Below are 23,530 nucleotides of genomic sequence, written 5' to 3'. Positions count from 1 at the left end.
TCCGTCACCTCTTCATCCTGCTCTACGGACCGCTGTCAGTCACACCTTCGATCTCAGGGTGGGGAAATTACTGCGGGGGAATTAATATCAATAATCCTGACGAATTAAGCACCGAGAACTTGGAGAGTTTGACGGTCTCGCGCGCAGAAGACTGTTTCGACGAGCTAATAAGAACGAGTCTGCCAGAGTTGTGCCGCGAGCTGATGGCTGGGCGGTTCAAGAACTTGGACGACGTTGAGATCTTGCACTACGCCATCGATGAAGATACACGGTCCAATACAGCGCGCAGCTTCTTGAAGTTGTTCAGGTGGAAGATCCTCAAAGAAGTGTGTGGTCGGTGGTTCGGAGGGAAGCTCTCCAGGGTTGCTGATACTCAGATTGTTCAACCACGCGCAGCCCCGTACTTAGTCATAGGCGATCGATGGTCTTCATGAATTCGTTGAGAACTGTTCGCAATTGAGAAATAATAGACCTTGAACCTGGAATATGTCAAGCCTAGGGTGGTAAAGCCATCATGCTCTGCTCCTCATGAATGACTTGAATGCGTATGCTCATGAATCTCCACCGACTTATTCCCCGAAGCCGTCCCCCTTGACTCAAACATCGTCAACCCATGCTCCTCAATATCATCCTCTCGCCCCATCTCCGTACCTAACGACCGATGCTTCTTCCTCTTCATCCCCGAGCTCCCAATCGTCTGAATCGAACTATGCACCTTGGGCGTCTGATCCTTGCCTCCACCCGTGAACAGCCTCCTCAGCGTCGGCGCGCACCCGCACACAATCGCCAGATTCGCCTCGAGCGCGGTCCACACCCAGATGTTGAAGCCGTCCCATGTCAGGTCGTAAGAAGGGTCCTCCACATACAAAACTTCGACGCGGATGACCCAGTACGTTCGCATGATGCCCGCGAGCACGACGACGGTGCCGAGGCCAAAGAGGATGATGAGGCTGATGCGCTGGTTGAGGGGCATCTGAAGGCGGAAGAGGGTCGGCATCGGGAGGAGGTACACGGCTACGTCGGTGAGGACGTTTGTGATACCTTGACCTGCTAGTGGCGGCCATTCGGGGATGCAGTTTCCCCAGTCGGCGAAGAGGGTCCAGTAGTGCCATATCGGCCTGTAGTTGGAGTGTCTGTCAGTCTTTTTGCTATCTGAATGGGTCCAGGGTGAGAGTGTTTGCTTACATGCACTGCGTCCAGAGCACAATGAGAAAGACCCAGACGAGGGTGAAGACAAGACCGCCAGTCACCCAAGTAAGCCGTTGGAACCATGTCCCCGGCGCCGCGAGCCTCAGATAGCTGGCAAGAATCGAGAGCTTGGACAAGCCAGAGGCGAACAGGAAAAGAGTCTGCGCAGCCATGGAGATCTACCATAAATCAACCGTTAGAGTTACGCCTCTAAAGTCAATATCACGCCGAAAAGAAAACGTACCTGTCGGCTTTGCTTGATCAGTGACAGCGGAATATCCCATACATGCAGGTTCCAGCCGTATAATTCAGTGGCTAATCGCAGATTGTTAGCCTGAAGGTTTCTTATTGCCTTTGACATTCCCTTTAACAGCTTCAGGTGAGGGCGAGCCGTACCGAGAATGACGCAAATCGTGACGCCAATGCAGAATACCATGCCAGCAACCATAAGCCAGTCATCCCACCAGGTCTGTCGAATCTTGACAATCCTGATGTACATCCGCAGGCAGAGGCATATCATGGCGATGCCCAAAAAGACCATCTCGATGATGAGCAGCCCCGGCCCCCGATTCTCCGGGTTGATGTAGTTTGGCCGCGGCCAATGGATGAGCACATCGATGGGTGGGATCCTCATCGTGATAGAATCTCCGTTCCTGTCTCGGGCGTTTCCTAGCGATTTTGGATATTGTCGTCGAGAGACATAGGCAAAAGGCCTCAAAACCTTCCCCTCGGCCGTAAGTCTTGAGAGCGCCGTTGAAGATCAGTCGACGATTAGTAGTTCAAAGGTTATTCCATGGGAAGTGGCCATGGCTGATACTATTAAACCTCCCCTCGCCAAGCAAACACGCAGCGCTATCCTTCATTGTCACATCGCTTGGAGAAATGTTTTTTTTTTCTCTTCTCAGGGGCACACCATTCGCCTTGTCAGCGTAATAACGCTACGGGGCGGCTCCGCGAAAAAGGTGTCAAAGAAACAGTGTGTCTCAGACAGCCGGATGCATCTTCGACAAGGCGCGACGGGATCAGTACTAGGCAGTCCGAACCATGTGTTTTGGGTCGACGCCACACATGGGGCGTCGCGCAATCCTTCAGAAAACCCGAAGATCATGCAATCATAAGGGGGGCTAGCTCTCGATGTGACGCCCAGTCATGCCAGCCTAGGTTGTGCTTAGACCACATCTAGAAATCTAGAATTTCGCGGCCGCATTCGACTCTCCCACATCGCAAAAGAATGACTACAAGGCGGCCGCTGGGCGTCGACCCGGACAAATGGCACGCTTCAATCTTTCTTTCTACCGGGCGGGGCTAGCCTCGAAGGCTTCTTGAACTTGCTCCTCTTGACTTGGCTCCAAAACATTGGGATAAAGCAGCCCGTCCTTTGCTCGTTGTGTACGTAATGGGGTTGGCTTTCTCAATCAACTTGTTGATGTCCAGGTGCTCCCATATCCTCCAGGAATCGGATCACCTTCTACGCCGCGTGGCAGCCCTACCGACAACACCAGTCTAATGACAAACACTCCATGTCCCGGCTCCTGACTCCTGTGTGCCCCAAGCTCGATGAAGATCCCCGCGCGCGTGTGGAGAAAAAGAGAGGCACAGACAAAGATCATCATGTAATGACTTGCAGCTCGGACGCTTAGGTCCAGACTATTGGAAGCTAGCGCGCTGGTTTTATTGGCAGCCCTAAAGCCTTGTGCCTGCCCGAAGTTCTGGGTTGAAGATCATTCTCTAGTACCTTTTTCTTGTTGATTTTTATGGCAGTCATAGAAAAAGCCGCAGACGAATTCCATTCCCCGTTAGTGACTAGAGGGGTTTCAATCTCACATACGCTTCTTTGGAGTATTCGAGAGTCGAGGCCGATGAGTCGAGTGGTGCCACGTACCGCAGCATAAGATGCGGTCTCAACAGAGTCTTCCCCCATCTCGAGCAGGAGCAGAATTCAGGATTTGGAGAAATTCTTCTCCTTTTCCAAGACACCGATTGCGCTCCCGGTTCCCCGGCCTACTTCGGGGTCTGGTCGAGCCTGGCAAGCTTGGGAACGGCTTTAATTCCGACGTGCTGGGTCCACCGTCTAGCTTACTCCTGTCCAAGAAAATGTGAAATGAATCAACTGTCCTATTTGGACCTTCGCGGCGACGCCACATTCCCAGAGGTCCGGCAGGCAGAAGGATGGATCAAGTCCAACTGACTAATTACCCCAGCCTAACCCATTAGGCCCAAGAAAGCTCACCCTGGAACTTGCGCGATTCCAGACATGAGTGAAGAGTGGTACTCACATTGTCTGCTTTCGCGTGGTCGGTTGAATAATAAGGGAACTAGGCAAGTCCAAGCGCGGATGGTCGCAATCAGTGGCGACGGGGATATATGGCATCCATACGGAGTACGGCTCACAAAAAGCTTGGCTCGAGAGGGCGGATCAAGACTGGGCTTGGTCTCGGCTTCGGCCCCGAAATGTCGGCCCCATGCTTCGGAGCCTCCTCCGAACGTCAGGGAGAAATTGCTCGGCTACCCAGGTGCTCAAAGTAATGCAGGCCATGCATTGCACGTCACCTGGTGGCGTTTTCCCGGACTGGGTGATACTTTTTCCATCTCAAACTACTGATTGTTCAACCGATTAAACGTGCTTGTGATCATTTTCTTGTCCTACAGAATCTCACATTCAGTGTGATACATCCCCCTCAATACTGGAGCGAAGAGCAATGAGGAATCCAAAACCATGTGTGGTGTTTGCCATGAGTACAGAAATCTGTGCACTGGAAGAAACAAACAAAAAAGCAAACGCAACTAGGCCAATCATAATGGACGGATATGAGTTTCTACCCCACAAACCTTGAGCGACTTAATCGGGCACCTTTTTGCATCCCATCAGCTTCACCTCCTCATCCAAGGTCAGCGTCTGCTTCAAGTGACGATAGCCTCACAAAGGCTGATATCTGTGATTGTTCACTCCCTCTCAACAGCTGATTCCGTCTATCGGCTCTGAGCACCCCAATATGCCGGCGAGTCCTCACTACAATGCTCATCTTTCACGACCAGCCCCCGCAATGCTAACATAGCCTCACTCACACAGCTTTACAATCAAGTCGTCCTTTTTGGAGATTCACTCTTCCAATTGTCCTGTACGCCTCAAGATGGTTTCTCCTTTCAGGCTGCCCTTCAAGACCGTAAGGTGGCCTTTCATCATTCATTTTTCAAGCTGGCGGGCAGTCCAATGCTGAAATAAACAACGAGCAGTCTGTATGAGGCGTCTCGATGTCATCAATAGAGGCTTCTCAGGCTACAACACGGCCAACGCTCTAGAAATTCTCCCATACCTCTTCCCACCACCTTCGACAACAACGCCTAAGATAGACTACATCGTGCGTCAAAACAATCCTTGAGCCTCCCAGACATCTCCATCAGCGATATTAATCTCTTTCAGCTAATCCTCCTCGGCGCCAACGACGCCTGCCTCCCAATCCCCACAAACAGCCAGCAAATCGCCCTAGACCAATACAAACAAAACCTCAAAGCCATCCTCACCCACCCCACCATCCAAGCTCACAGCCCCAAGATCCTGCTCGTGAACCCCCCTCCCCTCGACGAGATCCGCATGCTCGAGCGCGATCTCGAAAAGGGCCACGGCCAGGCGTCGCGCAACGCGGCCGTGAGCAAGACGTACTCGGACGCGGCGCTCGCCGTGGCATCCGAGGTGCCCGGTGTCGTGTCGATCGACCTCTACGGCGCCGTCATGCGGCGGGCTGAGCAGATGACGATCGGGTTTAGTCGGAGTGATCTCCCACTTGGGAGCCCCGGAGGTGAGCGGGGTGGGCTGGAGGTTTTGGTGCCGGATGGGCTGCATTTGGGGGGTGAAGGGTATAGAGTGCTGTTTGAGTTGGTGAAGCCTCACATTGGGCCGTTTGATGAGTCGAGAGAGGATTACCGGCATCCGGATTGGAAGATTCTTAACCCTGGTAGTTTGGGTTGAAGTGGTAGAGGGGCGCAGTAGTACTAGAGAAGTCTCTCCGTATGGAATTCGTTTAGAAGATTTAAACATTAATACTTTGACATTAGACTACGACAAACTCAGCTTCAATACTCATGAATCCCACCGAGCAGTCCCCTTGTGCGTCACTTCAACATGGGATCCCCTCAATCACTAATGCCTAGTTGTTCGTCCTTATTCAAAGAACATATCGGAACATGGGCTACACTTAGTTAGCAAGTCACTCAGCAATCGATCCAAACACCAGGCATACTCACATTAGCTTTATCCGTCACGTCTTCGAACCCAAGCACCTCGCCCTCTCTCTGCATCTCCTTGACCTCCTCCTCAGACTTACCCTCCAGCATCCGATCACGCTTCTTATTCTCCAACACATAGATGAAGCGCAGAATCTGGTTCAGGACTAGGTTGAGAATAAACCCGCACAGCATAGCCACGATGCCGCTGTGGTACGCGGGTGCCTCGGTGCTCTTGAAGAACTGCGGGCCGGCAATCTGCCCGACGCAGTAGCACACAAAGACCCAGCCCGAGGCAACAGATCTCTTCGTGCTGCCGGCGATATTGGTCGAGAGCAGGCCGAGGATGACCATGAAGCCGACGGGGTAGGAGCCAAGTAGCCAGACGCCGACGAGGCGGCCCCATTTGTTGTCTGCGTGGAGCTGGTTGATGAGGCAGGTTCCGATGATCTGGTTCAAAAGTCAGCGAAATATCAACCAATAGGACCGGCCAGAGCATACCGGTGGGATCATGGCGACGGTGCCGACGTGCAGTCTCGAACTCTTAATCTTGCTGCTCAAAAACCCGGCTCCAAGCTGCGTGACAACCTGCACGGTAGAAAGCGGCAGGTTCATAAGCGTCGTGTTGAGGGGACTGAATCCAAGCCCCTGAATAATCAACGACCCAAACGCCAACCCTCCCGAAGCAATCGCATTCACAAACGAAATTAGCCCCAAAATAATCACCGCCGGGTCTTGCGCCGCTTCAATAACCTGCGCCTTGACAAACGTCCTGCTCCGTCCCGTACCAGTCTGATTCTCCGCCACGCGCTGCACAGCAACGACCTTCTCCCTCTCCGTCAGCCACGTCACCTTTGCGGGCCCGTCCGGCACGAAAACTGTAAACACGACGCCCCAGACGACGGTCATGGCGCCCAGGATCAGGAAGATGTACTTCCACGGCGACAGCGAGCCCGTGATGTGCCCGATGCCGTACGCGAGCAACGTGCCCACAAAGCTTCCGACACCCAGGAACGAAACCCACAGCGCCGAGCGGCCGGCCTGCTCCTGTCTCGTCCACCACATTCCCGTGACGGCCACGAAGCCAGGCGATATGGTCGCCTCCGTGACACCCAGCAGGAACCGAACCGACGCCAGCCCCGCAAAGGAACTACACGCCGCAGTGGTCATGAGAATCATACCCCAGAGGACGATATTCACGCCCAAGAACTTGGCGACGGGGAACCGTTGGAGGATAGCGACGCCGGGGTACTCCGCGACAAGATACCCAAAGTAAAAGATGGAGCTGGCCCAGCTGTACTGCTGCCCGACGAGCTTGTTGTCCTTGATGATGCCGTAGACGGAGCTGTACCCCAAAGAAGTCTTGTCGATGAACTGCAGGGCGTAGGTGATGCAGAGGAAGGGGAGGATGCGCCTGTCGAGCTTGGCGAGGATGGAGCGGGACTCGGCGGCGTCGAGGGGCGCGGAGTCGAGGGCTGAGGCGGCGAGGGCGCCGGTTTCGTCGGTGATGTGGTGCTTTGAGGGGATGGCGTCTTCATCTAGGGGGCCGGTGGTGGCGGGGACGATATCCGCGAGGACCCGCTTCTCCGGGTCGGAGCCCGGGGTTTCGGTGGGTGCCATTGCGGAGTGCCTTACACTGTAAGGAGGAGGGGGAGTTTGTCAGGGACTAGAGAGAACTTGTGGGTTTACCGAGTCCCAGGTTCCTGGGTCGTATTAGTGTATTGGCACGAGGATCCGGAAAAGAGAGTTTTCTCCTCCTTTTTGAGGTTCTTGGGAGCCCACGACTTCTTTTATCAATGGAACGTTGAACGAAGGCCGCGGGCTGGAGTCATTGGAGCGTGTGGGTCTTGTTCATCGGAGTAGATCCGACAATCGGCAATTCCATGTTATTTTTTCCAATGGTCTTATCTCGCTCGGGTGATTTCTTCCACTCACCAGCCCCTCATCTTCACGTACCGCAGTAGTGTGATGCCAGCGGCAGAATGGTTGCAGAATAGTTCATGTATCTGCTGACATGGATAAGGTCTCGTCGGACTTTGATCGCCCCTTTGCAGCTTGAGCCCCAATGTGAACTCAACTCTTTCGAGTGGAACACTGGTTCGCCAGCTTGCTGGAAAAGACACACTTAATAACGTATACCCTACGAGATACACCTTAAGATGCGAGATGCTCGTCTTTTCCCAACGGCCTTTCGTCCGTGTCTGATTTGTGGTCGTAATGCTTTCTTCCCTCGGAAAACTTGAACCTCTCCATACGGAGTATCCAGAGCGCAACCGGCGCACTTTACGGGACCAAGACACCCGATAACACCGGGTCGATAAGAACATGGGTCCGGCCAACGGGTAGCTATCTCCTGCGGGGAACAGCCGGTCCTCCACTTCCAGACTCCAAGCAGTCGCCGCCTTTACCCGGCGCACCATGCCAGTTTGCACAACGATGCATAATCCCTCCCAACAGACCAAATGAGGAAGCTCCCCAAAGAACAACACTGGTGAGCCATGAGGCGTTAGACGGCCAAGCGCCTTGGCAAGACGGTTGGTCTTGTCAGCCTCCGTCTTGCCAGCCTCATCTCAAGAGGACCGCGTGTCTTTATCGTCGTCTTCATCCAAATTCATTCACATTTGCGGATCAGCGAGCGCATCACTCATTCACCCAATCTCACGAAGAAAGGTGAGTGTACCCTCGCATCGCTCAAGCAGGTCGATCTTCGAGTCTATCTAACCACCTCTCTCAGACCCCAACCACAACCAAAATGGCCAAGCAAAAATCAACGCCAGCCGCCTCGCCCGCCGCAGGAGCGCAAGTAGATGAGGCATCGCAAACCTCGCAGACCTCGCAGCAGGCGCAGGTCACGGAAACATCGCCGGCGGAGAGGATACTAGCGCTTCTCATGCCCCCTCCTTGGGCGCGCCGCCTCATATTTGTCGCCCTAATCTTCTACATCACCCCGTTCCTGCTCACGCACTGGATCGAGACGTCGGCGAAATTGATTAGGATGATACGGACGTTGACTGGCCAGAGATGATTCTTGATTCAGGGGATGAAGAGATGCCGGGTTAGGTTGCTGGGGTTCATGGAAGTGGGTTGAAGAGCTCTGCGGTCAGCAGGAAACTGCGCATTCATTCCGGTTGAAAAGAGGTTCCAGAATTTCGGGGCTTTAAGATGGAGGCATCGGAACTGCCAATACTTAATGGAAGCAAACTCGTCTTATTATGAGCTTATCTGAAGCAAAATCATAACAAAGAACCAAGTGACCGTGGCGTCGCGCGACCGTCTGAGATATGCAATCAAGCAGAGTTCGCCAAGTACATTAGAAACACCAAGACACCTCCATTTGAGCGAGATTTCATGTACCTCGCAATAGCTTCGATGCATGAGCGTATTCGTTCTCCTCTTATCCCTTACCTGTTCTGAGGTACTGCGATATGCGTTGATTTATGAACGACCAGCTTCCAGACAAGCATAACACAGCGAATACGCTAGCTGGAATAGGCAACTTGCATCGCATGGCATCCGCGGCCTCGGTACAGATAGCATCAATCGAAACCCGGCCGGTGGTCGGAGACACGCCGCCGTTCGGAACCGTCTCTTCAGACGGCCCTCACTACGCAACCTCCTCTCGCCGGAACTCACTCACTCACCTACCTCACTCCCATCAGGAACAGTGCAGGCTCAACCCAACTACGACGCCTCTCACCCCAATCAAGGGGCACTTCAATCACCGGGTTGATCGACCTCATACTCATCAGCTACAGTGAAACTCACATCAACTCTTTTAAAATGGATACATCAGAAGACGACTTCGTTCTCGTCTCCCACGCAGACACCCACCCCACATGCACCTCAACCTCACCTTGCTCATTAGCCCCAGCCTCATCCTCCCCATCCTCCTCGTCATCACCACCACCACCGCCTTTCCTCGATGAAATCTCCTCCATCGTAACAGACCTCGCCGACGCACTATGGCCCGTCAACAAAACCATCCACGATAACCCGGAACTCGGCTACCGCGAGTTCATTGCCCACGACACCCTAGTGGCCTTCATGCGCACCCAGCCAGGATGGAAAGTCACCCCATCAGCCTACGGCATGAAAACTGCCTGGGTTGCCGTCTGGGAAAGCGGAAAGAAGGGACCAGTTGTGTCGTTTAATGTCGAGATGGGTAAGACCTCTCCCCCTCCTCCTCCTTCTTCTGCTCTCTAACTAACACCTCCCAACAGACTGCCTCCCAGGAATAGGCCACGCCTGCGGCCACAACCTAATAGCAACAGCCTCCCTAACAGGAGCCCTCGCAACCTCAACCCTCCTCGCCCGCCACGCCCTCCCCGGCAAACTCATCCTCTACGGCACCCCCGCAGAAGAAGGCGGCGGCGGCAAAATCGCCCTCCTCAAAGCCGGCGCCTACAACCCCTCCACCTGTCCCGGCACCGGCTCCCCCTCCCGCGCACCAGACATCAACCTCATCTCCCACCCTGGCATCGTCACCTCCACAGCCCTGATGCGCACCTCAGCCTACACCTCCCTCCGCCTCGAATATTTCGGCCGCGAAGCCCACGCCGCAGCGAACCCGTGGCTCGGCATCAACGCGCTCGACGCGCTGGTGGTGGCGTATACTTCGATTTCCGTGCTGAGACAGCAGACGAGGCCGGGGGACGTGATCCAGTGTAATATCTCTGACGGCGGCGCGCGGCCAAACATCATCCACGCGTACGCGGCGGCGAATTTCGTGGTGAGGTCGGATACGCAGCCGCGGCTCTCTGAGCTTTTGAAAAAGGTGCAGAAATGCTTCGCTGCGGGGGCGGAGGCCACGGGGGCGACGTTTAAAGTTACGTTTACGGGGGCGTATAAGGATCATGTGCCGAATCGTGTGCTGGGGCGTTCGTATACGCGATACTTCAACGCGTTACTGGGCTCTGGCGGCGACGGAGACGGTGACGACGACGCTCCGATCCCGACGGACGAAGACGTGGATGAGATTCGCGGGCGGACGATGGCGAGTACGGATCAGGGGGATATCAGCTACGCCATGCCCTCCCTCAGCGTGGGCTTCGCGATTCCGCCTGGGAAGGGAGGTCAGGGCCCGCATAACCCGGAGTTTGCGGAGGCGGCGGGGACGAAGGTTGCGTTTGAGAGGAGTTTGCGCGTTGGAAAGGGGTTGGCTGGTGTTGCGGTTGATGTTTTGACCAAGGAGGGTATGGTGGACGAGGTGAAGGCTGCTTGGAGGAGGGATATGGGGGTATGATGGGGGGAGTCTTTGAGATGGAAGGAGAATAGCGAAAAGGAGTAGCTAAGGTATATAGCTGAGGTTCTGTGGTATATACCGACGTCGTTTGAAAATATATTCGTGTACGTACTTCTGAGTACTCACCTTACATACCTAACCCAATATCAGATCGAATCATCCCTTAGCCTTTATTCATGACCTCATGTCATCATGATTCAACAACAAGTACTGGGCCACATGGTCGAGATGTTCCGGGCTGTAGAGGCCCCGGTTGGGCCGTGAAGTCTCCGGTCTATTTCGGGGTCCATGTTCGAACCCTCGATCGGTTCATTCTTTTTCTCATGTTTTGCTTCTTTACTTTCTGAGATGATGTCTGATCCTCTTTTCACGATCACACAAGTGAGATTTGTGGGCAAGCTTCTGGAAAGTTGTCCTCGTATCATAGCGTACACACACAAAGGTGTATGTATATCCATTTACTCGCCTGTATCATATCTTTCAGCCTCTCCTTTACTCACACATCATCACAAGTTTCAAGCCCCCACGCAAAGCATCAGCACATCTTGTTGTGTATAGTAAATGATCAAGGTGAAAAAATCATGATTGTACAAGGTCCTAGTACATCCCAACCCGTAGGTATAATAATACACGCCCAAAACTCCCCATCATAGTCAAGACACCCCGATATCAAAACATATCTCATAGTCATACCAACTGCTTCTCTTCCTCCATCCCTCCCATTCCTGGGTATACCTAGAGGGGCAGACAACCTCAGACCTTCAGACCGTCGTCCCTACATCCTCTTGGCACCCATCTCCTCCGCCCCAAACTCATCCCACTCCTCCCTCCCAATCCTCCTCGAAATCCACACCCCCAGCCCAGTAACACCGCAACTCGCCAAAAACCACCCCTCAAACCACCAATCCACAAACCGCGGCTCCAGCGCGCCCGCCAATGCATCCCCCACCGCGCTGCCCATCTCCCGCGGCAAATTGCTCCTCAACAACAGCGCCGCCGAAATCACATACACGGCCGTGATCTGCCCAATCATGAGCGCCAAGTTCGCCTGCGCCTGGTACAGCAGGCCCGGCATCCACTTGGAGAACAGGTGGAACGTCTGCAGCACGCTGTTGGCGCTCGCCGCGAGCATGACACCCGACAACAGGAAACTAATCTGCCGCGCCCATGCAATCTGGTCCAGCGAAGGGTCCCAGTGCCGCGCCAGCAGGCCGAGGAACCGGTTAATCGGGTCCGAGGAACTGAAGCTCGAAGAAGGGTAATACGCCCTCCGCAGCGTCGCCAGCGTCGTCGCCAGGATGCGGTAGAGGCAGTACAGCGAAAAGACGTAGTGCGGGACGGCGAGCACTTTCCCAATCGTCGTCGCCGCGCGCGCGTCCGCTGCCCGGCGCGAGCGCATCACCCCCAGCGAGGAATGCAAGTTCGCCTCCATCGTCTCGAGGCCCGTGATCTCCAGCCGCAGGGCGCGCATCTCGGCCTCGTCGCCGCCGCCCATGCCCCTCACGGCGCCGAGCATCTTGCCCATGAACCCGCCGCCGCCGGCCCCCGAACTCGAAGACCCGCCCGACTGCGACTCGGCCGCCTTCCGCTCCAGCGCCTGAAGCCGGTGTCGTTTCGTGAGGAGCATCTCGTTGGTGGCATCCAGCCCGGCCTCCTTTCTCGAAACATCCGCCTCCGTAACGGGCCTCTTTCTCCGTTCCGACACCGCGCCGAGGGTATGCCACGGGCTCGACACCGCCGCGAACCCGCTCAGCATCGCCATCAGCGAGATCCCGATAACGCCAATCCTCTCCAGACAAGCGCGCAGCACCCCGCCGCCCGCCGTCGCCGTCTTATCAAGCCCAACCAACCCGCCCAAGCTCCAAAACGCAAACACCCACCCCCCGAAAACGAGCATCTGCACAGCCCACGCGAACCTCGGTATCCTCCCCTTATTATTCCGCTGAAACTTCCACCCGGCGCCCGAGACCACGCTCTGGATCTCGAGAAACGGAATGACACCCACAAGCAGCACAAGCAACGTCGGCACCGTAACCCGCAACCCGACCTCCCTCGCGCGCCTGCTCACCAAATCCGAAATCTCGCTCAGTATCAACTCGCCCAGCACCGTCGCCAGCGCAATCGTAACACTAAATACAGCGGCCGCGACGCGCCGCCGCGCGCTCTTTTGTCCGTGTTCGGCGTGGGCCTGACGCAGGCTCGGCGGGGCGTGGGAGGGGAGGTAGTGGTCCTCCCCATCGTGGGCGTCGTGGACCCTGGCGAGTTTGGGGAAGATGGTCTGGCTCGCGAAGACGGCGACGGCGGCGAAGGTGAGGAGGAAGGGCAGCAGCGAGAAGAGCAGGCCGACGGTCGACGGTGCATTGGGGTCTACGGCGGCGCAAGCGGACTCGTCGCAGGAGGCGGTGGACCAGAACCAGGGCATCTTGTTGGTGGTGATGGTGGTGGTATCGTCGGTAGTGGGGCGTCGTCTGCGTTTGCGCGCGAGCAAAGGGACATGTGCGATATGTATCCGTAGCCGAGCAGAGCAAGATTCATCCTATGTCTGCTTCTCGATTGTTGAGTAGGATGAAGGCAGGTGTGGCAGAGAAGAAAACAGACTGGTGTCCTTAGCGAGGAATTAGCATGGCTGTCTTCGACATTGTTTGGTATGCGTTGGCTGGCTTCGGACAACCGTTACAGTGCGACGGCTGTGACGAGAAAATAAGGGCGACATTGGATTCGTAACCTTTGTGTCGGACTTGGGGGGGGGGGGGCCTCAGCCACACGACAACCTGGCCTCAGCTCTCCACTCTGAAGCTCCGGCGACTTTTTTTATTTGAGCTTCAGCCACATGTCTTTGCGCCATACTTTATACCTCCTGGTTAACTTTGGAACCTCAGGAAGTCTGGAACATTGGAACTCGCCCACCTTCGTTAAGAGCAGCCCCGCAAGATGCGACGGAGCGGCCAATGGACACCAGGCAAAGACTCACTCAAGACTCAACAGCCCCATGAACAACAGACGCTGTCACAAAAAGATGTACGTCACGCCACCAGAAGCTGTACGGATAACGCAATAGGGTTTCGGCCAGTTTTCATCATTTCAGACTCTTATGGGTATCAATCCACGGGCTCCATGCAGAGCAGGAGGTTTTAACAACTACGCCGACTACCTAGACAATCCTCCCTTGACACTTCCCTTCGTCTCCGCACACAAACCACAACTACGGGATATGTCGTCCCAGCAAACTGAAAATGCCCACGCTATCGACCAAACGCCGTCTAATCCCACACATGCTAGTTCGTGACCCTACCTGCCTCTCCATTCGAAGCCATGGGGCTACTGTATCAGCTGTTGCTGCTGTGTCGTGAGGCTTTGGACTCCTCGTCTTCGTCATCATCTACTCCACTGGCGCTAGAGTCCAAACTCGACTTTCGTTGCTTGAGGGCTGCCGCCTCGTTGGCCTCCATCTTGTGGAGCTTGTCCATCTGCGACGAGTTGATAAGCTGGTCGCCGGAGAACGTCTCGAACTCGTCCTCATCATCGTCATCTTCCTCATCGCTGTCGCCCGCTGCACTAGGCGGGGCGGATGATCTACCCGTGCCCGTGCTACTCGTTTGTGCGAGATTGGATGGCGCTGATTGGTGTCTCGGATGCAGAAGAGCATTGAGGTCGACTGGCTTGATAGTTGGGTCAAATGCCGCAGGCAATCCTAGCGCTTTGGCGACTTGATGTGCCTCTTCGTCCGCCGTGTTGTGAACTTCCACTTCATACATGCTGCTTCTCTCGCTGTCGGCCTCGTGTTTTCCGCCTGTCGCTGACAGCATCCTGACATATGTCTGCCGTTCCGTATCGTTCTTTCTCTTATTCTTCTTCTTCTCCCGCTTCTCCGTCGGGCGGACGACGACAACAGGAACAGGCGAGTACTGCAAACAGTACTTCGAAAAGGAATTGCGCGTATTGACCAGGCCTTGGAGGCCACCGAGCGACCGGCCCCTCGTGCCAACGATGAGCATTGCAGGCTGGTGAATTTGGATCTGGGACATGATAATAATTAGCGCCTACTCCACTGCCGTGCGCCAAGACTGCCGCGTCACATCTTTCTACTCACCAGTCGCTGGAATGTCGCATGGAGTTTTCCACTCGCGTACTCCAGTACAATACTGATGGCTCGGTTCAGGCCGTTGCGCTTCAGGATGCCATCCATGACCTTCTTCGCCTCTTCCTGGTATATTTTGTTCGTTTCGGCGGCTCGTAGCTCCTTCTCAATGACGCGCACACAGACAACCTCATCTCCGTCGTCGACTAGCTCGTCGAGTAGCCACTGCAACGCATAGTCGGAGTAAGCATGCTCGTCGACGCCGACCATGAAGGTGCGCGATCGTCGTTGCGCTTGGTACCCCCGGTGACGGACATTCAACGTCAGCGAAAGCGTGTTGTTCTTAGTCGCCTCGCCCAAAGGAAGGTTGTCGAATGCGACATGTGACTGGAACCTGTCAGGCAAAGAGGGTTGAGTTAGTGTCGCCATTAGGTAACGTTGTTCCGAGCAATTGGTAAACGAAAAGACGCAAAAGGGCGGATGAGATGAAGTGTGCTAAGAAAACGTTGAGATCTGGGGATGATGAAGTGTGGAAAAGCGACGAGACCACTGGCCAGAGTCAAGAGGGGTGGAAATGAAAAAGGGTCGAGAGGTCGCGATTTGGTAAGAGGCAGCCGGGATCCAGGACAAGGACTGGGCGGAAATGCGACAATGACAGCTGCTTTCCCTCCTGTCAGGTCCTCCTGCGGGGGACGTCACGGTTGCGCCAGGCTAAGGGTGGCTGTGGAGGATGAGTCGATGAGCGCCCACCTCCGCCATTTCCCCTTCTCTTTGTGAACCCAAGAACACCGTAAAGAAACAGCTACAGGCGCTACAGCGGGGTAGTGGGGCAAAGACGAGTGACTCTAGCGAATAACAGTAACCAATGCGTCATCCAGAACCGGCAAGGTCGCTTTCAATGAGGTGTCGTGTGATCCTCCTGATGGCATATTGCAGCCCGATGAGTGAGGCAAGATATGGACCGCAACGCGACATGGACTCAGAGTAAAAAACATAAGCGTTTGCTGGAGTTGCCGCGGGACGCTTGAAAAGTTCGTCTGACTTCAAGGTTGAAATGCTCAGGGGATGCCTGTTGGTGACAGTACTTGCTCATTGTAATGATGCCGGCGGGATTACTCGGAAACTGGAAAATATGGGGTGCCATAACAGGTACGAGGCCGCCGCTGGCCGACTGGTCCGACCCCGCCATCCCGATCCTGACGCCGGAGTCGGCGCCCGGAGGAGGCTTCCTCAGTAGCGACGGCTATGCCCATGCATCCTAGGCGCAGGGAGTATCTGGAACGGAAGCTGAGAAACGGAGTGGAGCCAAGACGGCTGCGGCCGACGAATCGCTCATCCACGGGCGAGCGAAGCGACCGGAACTGCGGCATGGCTGCGGAGAAGGTGGCCGTCGTATTGAACTCTTGATCCGAGGCTTCCGGCCTAGTGGAGGACTGCAGAATCCACGCATGTAAGGCGAAACCAACGGCAGCATATAAGGTGGCCCCGAAGCCACACTGCATCTGACCCAACTGCATCTGCCACCGACGTACTTACGTCGAGTTGACCCAGATGTTATCTGTCCAGCTCCACGACATCGGATACAGACACCGAACCAAAAAGCGTCACGACCAAAGCTGCCACTTGCAAACACTTGGTTGTAAAGGGGTCACGAATATGGGGGCAAAGAAATGGCTAAACGATAGGAACGGGAAGTGATACGCTTACCTCTCAGGTGGAGGCGATGAGGCCCTGATACGCTCCTTGTTCGTCTTCTTCTGGTTGCCCTGCGGCAGCGACGGGTTCCGCAATGGCGCAAAGCTCAGCGACGCTATTGATGATCCTCTCGGCCTTCCTCCATACGATTCGGTCCGTGACGACTCGGCAGAGAAGCTTCCTGTTGCGCTTTCGAGGGGGGAAGGGCTTGCGAAGCTCGAAAGTGTGGTCGCACGGCTCAATGGCTCTGCATCGTTGGCCTTGGTTTCCTCGTCTTTCTTTTGCGACTGCGCCTGCGACGAAGACTCAATGGAGAAGTAGTCCGTCTTTGTTTGGTCAGAGGTTTGTATCGGAGTCTTTGGCGAGACATCGGAATCGGGACTTTGGACGTTGAGCATCGAACGGGGGGTTGGCCCAGACATGGTGTGCCGCCGTTCTGCCGCCGTCGTCGGTGCCGGCGTCGTCGTTGTTGTCTTGAGCTCCCACTGGAGTTCTGGAAAGTGAAGTCTCGGTGAAGATGGCGAGGAGTTGCCTTTGCTATTCTTCTTTTTCTTTTTGGTGCTTTGCGGAAGCAAGAATACGCTACGCCAATTTTCTGATGGTTTCATTGAAGACTGTTCAGCTGCTGTGTAATCAATGTCAGCATGAGCGCAGCGGCAAAGCAGTCGTCCCGTTGGGAAGGAATCGGGCAGATGCGCTGGGTTGAACAGAGTCGCTCAAAGCCTCGGACGGGATATGTGCAACGAGCCTGTCTTGGAAGGGACAAAAGGGTAACGTGTAGAAGATCAGAAGGTAATTTGCGCCGAGGTGAGTGGTTGATGGTGGACTGACCACAGCGTCTGGAAATGGAAAGGAGCGTCTGTCGACTGATAGTTGGAACGTGGAGGTCGAACGGTGACAGTCAGGTCAGAGCGTCTCGTCGTCGAATATGCGTGGAGAGGTAGGTAGGTATGCGTAAGTGGTGAGGGTGACCTTATCGATGGAAATTGGATGAGCTCTTGTTCACGACAGGATTCGGCTCTGGGTACGTATGATGCTTAGTTGAGTTGTTTGAGGTTTGTATGTTTCTTCATGGGTTGTTCCTGAAAGTAAAAAGGGGATTGACGAAAAAGCTGTTCCGACAAGATGATATGTGTGTCCAACAATGCCAAGGAAGTTATGTTTGCAGCCGCACGCCGTGGTCTTTGAAGAGACGGAGCTCTCTCTTATGGCGAGGAAGCACAGCGTAGGAGGCAGTTCCGCCAAGACCTGCGGGGCCTCACAAGGCACAGGGAAGCGCGAGGATGGTGTTGCTGTTGGATGGAAAGCCGAAGAACGGGGTGTGGCGTAGACGGTAGCGCGACCGGTACGAGTCGAGGGTCGAGGGTCTAGAGTCTAAGTGATGACAGACCGGGTCGGTGAGCAGGTGATGTTGTTAGTTGACCAGGATGACAGCTGTTGCTGGTGCCGCTCAGGTGTGTGGGAAACGGGGCGGGAAAGCGGCCGGGGCAACAGAGCTGAGAGCTTGGCTAGCGGGTGGTAGCAGTAGAGTAGAGGGAAAGCCGAGGAAGGACTTTATCTCGGTCTCTGACTCTTTGGACACGACGACGGGCTTGAGGTGACTCGAGTAGGTAGGTAGAGAGCTACCTGACGGTAAGGCATCCGTGAGAAGTTGGTAGACCCGTTGCAGTCCAGGCGGCTGGATGCGGGGGTGGACAAAGTATATCCTTGAGACCGAGACTGGCGTGGAATGGGCAGAGAATGAGACAATGCAGCTCGAAAAGAAGCTCAGGAATGGGGTTGGAAAAGTCTGGGCATGCGTGGGTTGTGGTGGAACAAACAGACTGTATCGGTACTCTGTCGATATTCGTAGCAGCAATTCGGAGAGTAGAGTAAGGTAGAAGAAGGAGGCTCGAGGTTGTGGAGGACTGGAGTGGTCTAAGTACGGTCTGGGCCTGAATGCGAGACGCTCCGCTTGTCGTGTTTGCTCTGTTCTTCCGTGTTCCTCTCTTCGTCCTGGCAAGGTAGCTCTCGAGCTTGTGCAAATCCTCGAGAGGGTGACGGCGTGACGCACAGCTCCAGTGAGAGTTTTGGAGGGAGAAGAGCAGCAATGGGCACCAAAAACAGGGGTTGGCGATGGTTGATACCCTGGTCGGCCAGGGTCGTCTCGGCTGGGGGTTCTCTTTCGCGGTTGAGATGGTGGACGGTGGGCCAGGTAAATGCGCACACCTCAGGCGGAGAGGAGAGACACTCGAGTCGAATCTGAGTCTTTCTGCTTTCACACCCACAGCTACGAGCCTACGGAGTACAGCTGGACGGAAAGGTGGAGGAGGGGAGGAGAGGGGCTCGGGAAGCTGGTGCAATGCGGTGCAAGTGCGCAGGGATGAGATGGCTGGAGATTTCGAGTTTGTTTGATGCCGTTGGCCAGGCCCAGAGAGAGTCGCGACTTGTGTGTGCACCGAGATTTGCCGGTGGGTTATGTACCCCTCTCCTCCCACTCTCACAGTTACGGTCAACGTCTTCCTTCCTTTGACGTTTACTACCTTAGTAACCAACCGTGAGGTGCCTACCTTCCAGGTTGCTCCTGCCTGTCTGACCCGAGAAGATGTATACATAAGGTATTGAGGTACTTGAGTTACAATGGAAGGTTGGTTTGATCCGATCGACAGAATGGACGCCGCTGATGGACGTAGGTACCTTTAGACATGTAAGGCAGGAAGAAAGGTACTTTGGATGAATGGGAAAGATGGAAGGCAGAGACGTGACTTCCTCGGCATGCCTATCTCACTCAGCTGAACCTTCCTCGGAAAAGGAGAGTGCAGGAGCTAGGGTCACCCACAGGCACCTGCTGCACTTGCTGCACCTGATGTCAACTCGATGGGTTGCAGCTTCCATCCATCTTGGAAAGAGCCCCCGGTGCATCTTGTTCCTTCCCAGTTGCCAGGTTCCCCAGGCTGAGTCTTGAATAGTAGGAAAGTGCCAAAGTGACAAAGTGCATGCCTTTTTCCTTATTCGCATGATTGCAAGCCTTAATACCTTGCCTTAGTAATGCATATTGGACTTGCTCTTCTTCTTCAACCATCAGGCCTGTGACGATTTCTTCGCTTCGTAATCAGACTGCGAGATTCACATCCCCACGACAGGCTACAGATGCCTTGGACGGAATACGACAGCCTCAAGACCGCGGCCCCCGAAATTTCCTATCACGCCGTCTTCCAACACCTACACAAGCACAAGCACAAGCACCAGCACCAGCACCACCGGACCCAAAATAACACTGGGAACACCACCCCAAACTCGCCAAGACCACCCCAAGTACCGAACCCAATCATCCTCTCCGCTCCACGGCGCCTCTAATGCCTGAGCTGGCTCTAATTACACATCAAGACTTGCAGCTTCGCTTTCAAGCTTCTCGGCTCCCTTTTCCAAGCACCCGCCGTAACGCCCACCCCTGCTGGCTGTCTTGACTCTTACACAGTAGGCTCCCTGGCTCCCAAGGCAAGTCACTACGGCTTACTCTGTACAGTAGTCCCTATCCACCAGAGACTCTCCCTCCAATACCGTCCAGCACAAACACAACGAGACAGACTCTGGATGAGTCGCCTTTACGGGTATCCCATCTTGAACAGACGAACTGGCCGCCGCCGCTGTTCGCGCTCTCTTGCCACATTACTGCTCGCTGGCTCGCTCGCCGTCTGCCCGTCTGCCCGTCCGTCGCTGTAATGACCTACAGTAACACGACATGGCCTTTCCCCTCGCTCGCAGCCGGTGGGTGTGCATCATCTCCGTCTAGACTTTCCAAGCACCATGATAGTCCTACCCAAACATTTTGACGTGCTGTAGTCGGATAGAAAGTCAGACTTCTTATTCGACCAACATTACCTACCTTCGTCTCGATCCCCTGCGGTGCCTGGCCTAGGGATCAGGGAGCAATTTTCGGAAACGAAGTCTAAGACTGTACTCACTACTCCATACGCAAAGCTCATCGTTGCCTCCATCATGCTCATATCATACCACGCCTCCGTGTCACAACCCTCTAAAAGTCCAGAAATCCCACCAACGTGGATGGCGCCAGGCGATAGCTGAAGGTACTGCGCCAAGCTATCTAACGCATCTGGCGGTAGTTCCCAAGGGTGCTCATCAATCCTCTATCAGCTCCGGCGGCAACATCCTCCAAGCTCAGTCTGCAGATACCCCGTCGCATACGGGTTGGGTTCACACCAAGCAACGGAACCAAGAATCATACGCTTCCTTCATCGTTGTCGATGCACTCTCACGTCTGCCCAGCCGGCCCTCCGTGTGCTAAGACTGTAGCCTTCGCCGCCTTCACTCGACTCTTTGCAACTTCACCCCTCTGTCTCGCCCTCTCGGCCACTCGTCCACCTCCAACAAGCTCTTGGCAAACCACTAAGGCACGTCGGCCAATCTTGATTCTTCCCCCGATTCCTGGCAAAAGCGAAAGAAGAGAATCAGAACAAGCATTCGAGTCGGTGTGCGCGCGCCGCTCAAAGCTGCTAACTCGCCTGCGAACCTTGCTTCTTCTCATTTCTTCTCGTTAATGAGATGGCATGCTTCGTCTCTGGGCCCCGGTCCGCGACTTTACAATGATTCGACCCATCCAATTCAATCCACACTTCGTGCCCAACCAGACGCCAAGCGAGAGCCAAGCCAAGCGTATCTCTTTGCCTTTCTTCCGCAACCCTTTCGTTTCTCTTTCACGTTTGTAAGACAGCCCAAATTATTAGTCCGACGCCTGGCTCGATCCCGTATTGGAAATGGGGACAGCGGCTCATTCCCGTAACCTCTCTTTCGGCGCTCAAATCTCTTGGCCAGGACCCATCAATGTCGCAGGAAGCCGTCTAGGTCGCAGGGATACAATTTGAGGGGTCAGCTAGACCACACTGCGGATACACGCTGCAGACGAGACAACGACGCAAGCCTTGGGAAGGAAATAGAGAACAAAAGGGGATGCACTCCCAAGACACCAAGCCGGCAGGCACAAGCGGTCGGGAAAAGAGGGAGCCCATGCCAAGGCGAAACGAAGACAACGTCCACTATTTTGCCTTTCCACGCCATTCGGCACCCATTGCAGGCTGCAATGATGCCATTCGCAGCCCATTCTCCTGCCCAGAATTCCGTCCCGATCTTCCGGTGTTGCTTTTGCGGTTTGGCCTTGAAATCGATAGCCTCTCCGCTCTTGTTCATGTATCCATACCACTTCTCACCGACATGGTCCCCGCTAAAACAGGAATCGCCAGATGCAACCTGCAGTCTCACCGAAGCAGACGGGCAAGGTCCCCCTATCTGGCGCGAGCTGATGGACCACCCAAATCACTATGTCAAGCCACGGGGCAGGCAGGGGAAGGTGTATGCTCGCTATCTATCAAATATCAACTCGTCAATGTTGCACGGCACGGAGACCATGGACCATCTAGTAAGGTCGAAAACATGGCATACTCCCGCTGACATCGCCGTCAGTCAACGGAGGAATCAGCCGGAAATTCCGAGAGATAACAGGTTTCCAACAGCTCGCCAGAGGCAGCTCAATGTACTGAATTTATCGATGCGTCTCGATATCCCGCATTGTCGCATGTCGATATTGACCTACATTGGATGGATTGTAAGGTCTGACAGGATCGCTTGCCTGCGGCAAATGCCAATGACTTGCGACGGCACGCATGCCGCAATGAAACATCTCGTCCAGCACGGCGTCCTGCTTGCGTTGTGCAGCATCCCTATCTGACGTTCAACCGACACCAACCAGGCAGAGCGCCTCATGCCGGCCAAGCCCATCGAGTGTACAATTTGGCAACCTCACCGCAGAAACCCACGCAGAATTCCACGATTGCTTGCGTAAGTTCAAACGTAATGCTGCGTACTGACTGACATGCATGCCGATCGGCCTGCAATAACCGAGCTCCAAACGTTCATCTTCCATGTTCTCGTGCCCGTTTGTCCCAGTATCCCAGTCACTGGTTCGGAGGGTGCTGCAAGACGGTCCAAAAAAGACGACGTCAAGCGCGACTCGTGATCCCAACTACTCGCTGCTCCGGACTCACATCCGTAAGACCCCAACAATCTTGGCAACCCTAGGACAGCCAGCATCACGCACCCACACCCGCACAAGCACGCACACAAGGCGAAATCTGACTCGCAGAGGACACAGCCAAGACACAAGAGCACAAGTTTAGGGCAGCTAGGGAGAAATAACGTGAGACACCGTCCAAGATTAAACGTATAGCTCTAGTAGGTGGCACATGCTTGACTACCAGCCACTAGGGAAACGGGAATCAAGCTCCAGTTTCCTTGCGGACCATCCCGTCCCCGTCCCGACCGATAATTTCCCCGGTCTACCGACGCGGCTTCGGTACGGAGGCACTACCTATATTGGACTATACTCCCCGGCAGGCTCGCAGAGTGCTTGTATCCCACATCTGGGCATCATCGTTGAGGTATCCTTTCCTCGGGAGGGGAGGGGTATCCATCGGTCGCTCCAGTTTGATTGAACAACCATATCTCGTTTTCGATGCATGCTATGAACTACGAGACTTTCTCATCGCCTCATGCTTCTCACTCTCCGTCAGCACCGTGTTATCAACTACTGCCCTCAACAGCTCGTCGGGAAGTGTTTCATGCCTCCGAGGCAAGTGCTATAGTGAGAGATGCGATGCTGCCCCATTCGCGTTTCGAAGAATTTACTCCACTTCGGCAAAGATATTCCTCTCGATAGTGGTTTCCGCCGACCAGTTTTGTGCGGGCAACGTTGCAACCTTCCCCGGACAACCTGCCCTTGGCATACACCTTGTCCAGCTTCCTATCAGGTTTGACTCCCGCAAGCCTAGCGGGGAAGCGGGCAGGTCGCTGCAGGCGTATCGCGGGAAACATTGAAAATGACGATCATCAACTTTGCATATCCGCAGCGTCTCGATACTTGTCAAGAGAATCGGCGCATATTGAAGAGCTTTTGTTGTTGTCATTGCTATTTGCTAGGGAACCCTGCCTTTAACCACCGGGCGATGATCTGGGCTGCTCGGATCTCAACGACACTGGCTGACCTGGCTCCCTTCAACGGGGAGAAGTCCTAGTAATTTGACCATGTTATTTAGATCATCTGCTACCGACTTTGG

At 54.7% G+C, this 23,530-nt stretch overlaps 12 protein-coding genes across 12 annotated transcripts, besides 1 other annotated feature; 5 read left to right on the top strand and 7 right to left on the bottom strand.

Moving 5' to 3' along the window:
• Positions 1-408: 408 nt before the first annotated feature.
• Positions 409-1,822, bottom strand: CPAR01_13487 (uncharacterized protein; the record flags this gene model as incomplete). Its single annotated transcript, XM_060497740.1, has 4 exons — positions 409-479; positions 652-1,118; positions 1,186-1,367; positions 1,433-1,822. The coding sequence occupies 4 exons, from the start codon at positions 1,820-1,822 to the stop codon at positions 409-411; spliced, it is 1,110 nt and encodes a 369-aa protein (XP_060343208.1).
• A 2,605-nt stretch (positions 1,823-4,427) lies between these two features.
• Positions 4,428-5,155, top strand: CPAR01_13486 (GDSL-like Lipase/Acylhydrolase; the record flags this gene model as incomplete). Its single annotated transcript, XM_060497739.1, has 2 exons — positions 4,428-4,547; positions 4,610-5,155. The coding sequence occupies 2 exons, from the start codon at positions 4,428-4,430 to the stop codon at positions 5,153-5,155; spliced, it is 666 nt and encodes a 221-aa protein (XP_060343207.1).
• A 196-nt stretch (positions 5,156-5,351) lies between these two features.
• On the bottom strand, positions 5,352-7,029 carry CPAR01_13485 (major facilitator superfamily transporter; the record flags this gene model as incomplete). The annotated part of the gene is made up of 3 exons (XM_060497738.1): positions 5,352-5,375; positions 5,431-5,859; positions 5,911-7,029. The coding sequence occupies 3 exons, from the start codon at positions 7,027-7,029 to the stop codon at positions 5,352-5,354; spliced, it is 1,572 nt and encodes a 523-aa protein (XP_060343206.1).
• Positions 7,030-7,340: 311 nt separating this feature from the next.
• Positions 7,341-7,829, bottom strand: CPAR01_13484 (uncharacterized protein; the record flags this gene model as incomplete). Its single annotated transcript, XM_060497737.1, has 1 exon — positions 7,341-7,829. The coding sequence occupies one exon, from the start codon at positions 7,827-7,829 to the stop codon at positions 7,341-7,343; it is 489 nt and encodes a 162-aa protein (XP_060343205.1).
• Positions 7,830-8,161: 332 nt separating this feature from the next.
• CPAR01_13483 (uncharacterized protein) lies at positions 8,162-8,434 on the top strand (the record flags this gene model as incomplete). The annotated part of the gene is made up of 1 exon (XM_060497736.1): positions 8,162-8,434. One exon carries the CDS (start codon positions 8,162-8,164, stop codon positions 8,432-8,434), a length of 273 nt encoding a protein of 90 aa, XP_060343204.1.
• Positions 8,435-9,189: 755 nt separating this feature from the next.
• Positions 9,190-10,651, top strand: CPAR01_13482 (amidohydrolase; the record flags this gene model as incomplete). The annotated part of the gene is made up of 2 exons (XM_060497735.1): positions 9,190-9,571; positions 9,630-10,651. 2 exons carry the CDS (start codon positions 9,190-9,192, stop codon positions 10,649-10,651), a joined length of 1,404 nt encoding a protein of 467 aa, XP_060343203.1.
• Positions 10,652-11,426: 775 nt separating this feature from the next.
• CPAR01_13481 (uncharacterized protein) lies at positions 11,427-13,073 on the bottom strand (the record flags this gene model as incomplete). Its single annotated transcript, XM_060497734.1, has 1 exon — positions 11,427-13,073. One exon carries the CDS (start codon positions 13,071-13,073, stop codon positions 11,427-11,429), a length of 1,647 nt encoding a protein of 548 aa, XP_060343202.1.
• Positions 13,074-13,977: 904 nt separating this feature from the next.
• On the bottom strand, positions 13,978-15,158 carry CPAR01_13480 (universal stress protein family; the record flags this gene model as incomplete). Its single annotated transcript, XM_060497733.1, has 2 exons — positions 13,978-14,667; positions 14,742-15,158. 2 exons carry the CDS (start codon positions 15,156-15,158, stop codon positions 13,978-13,980), a joined length of 1,107 nt encoding a protein of 368 aa, XP_060343201.1.
• Positions 15,159-15,599: 441 nt separating this feature from the next.
• Positions 15,600-16,846, bottom strand: CPAR01_13479 (uncharacterized protein; the record flags this gene model as incomplete). Its single annotated transcript, XM_060497732.1, has 3 exons — positions 15,600-15,798; positions 15,846-16,151; positions 16,437-16,846. The coding sequence occupies 3 exons, from the start codon at positions 16,844-16,846 to the stop codon at positions 15,600-15,602; spliced, it is 915 nt and encodes a 304-aa protein (XP_060343200.1).
• A 1,200-nt stretch (positions 16,847-18,046) lies between these two features.
• On the bottom strand, positions 18,047-19,018 carry CPAR01_13478 (uncharacterized protein; the record flags this gene model as incomplete). The annotated part of the gene is made up of 2 exons (XM_060497731.1): positions 18,047-18,651; positions 18,688-19,018. The coding sequence occupies 2 exons, from the start codon at positions 19,016-19,018 to the stop codon at positions 18,047-18,049; spliced, it is 936 nt and encodes a 311-aa protein (XP_060343199.1).
• Positions 19,019-21,118: 2,100 nt separating this feature from the next.
• Positions 21,119-21,196: a sequence feature (Short protein (CPAR01_13477, KAK1524529.1) was converted to a misc_feature.).
• Positions 21,197-21,249: 53 nt separating this feature from the next.
• CPAR01_13476 (uncharacterized protein) lies at positions 21,250-21,869 on the top strand (the record flags this gene model as incomplete). Its single annotated transcript, XM_060497730.1, has 2 exons — positions 21,250-21,608; positions 21,662-21,869. Coding segments are annotated over 2 exons (567 nt in total), but the record flags the coding sequence as incomplete, so codon positions are not given.
• Positions 21,870-22,660: 791 nt separating this feature from the next.
• Positions 22,661-22,909, top strand: CPAR01_13475 (uncharacterized protein; the record flags this gene model as incomplete). Its single annotated transcript, XM_060497729.1, has 1 exon — positions 22,661-22,909. The coding sequence occupies one exon, from the start codon at positions 22,661-22,663 to the stop codon at positions 22,907-22,909; it is 249 nt and encodes an 82-aa protein (XP_060343197.1).
• Positions 22,910-23,530: the final 621 nt, after the last annotated feature.

The sequence above is a fragment of the Colletotrichum paranaense genome (assembly GCF_030867605.1).
Source record: "Colletotrichum paranaense strain IMI 384185 chromosome Unknown Scaffold_13.1, whole genome shotgun sequence".
NCBI classification, from domain to species: domain Eukaryota; kingdom Fungi; phylum Ascomycota; class Sordariomycetes; order Glomerellales; family Glomerellaceae; genus Colletotrichum; species Colletotrichum paranaense.
The sequence above is the reverse complement of the archived record's forward strand: the minus strand, read 5'-3'. Positions and strand labels throughout refer to the sequence as shown.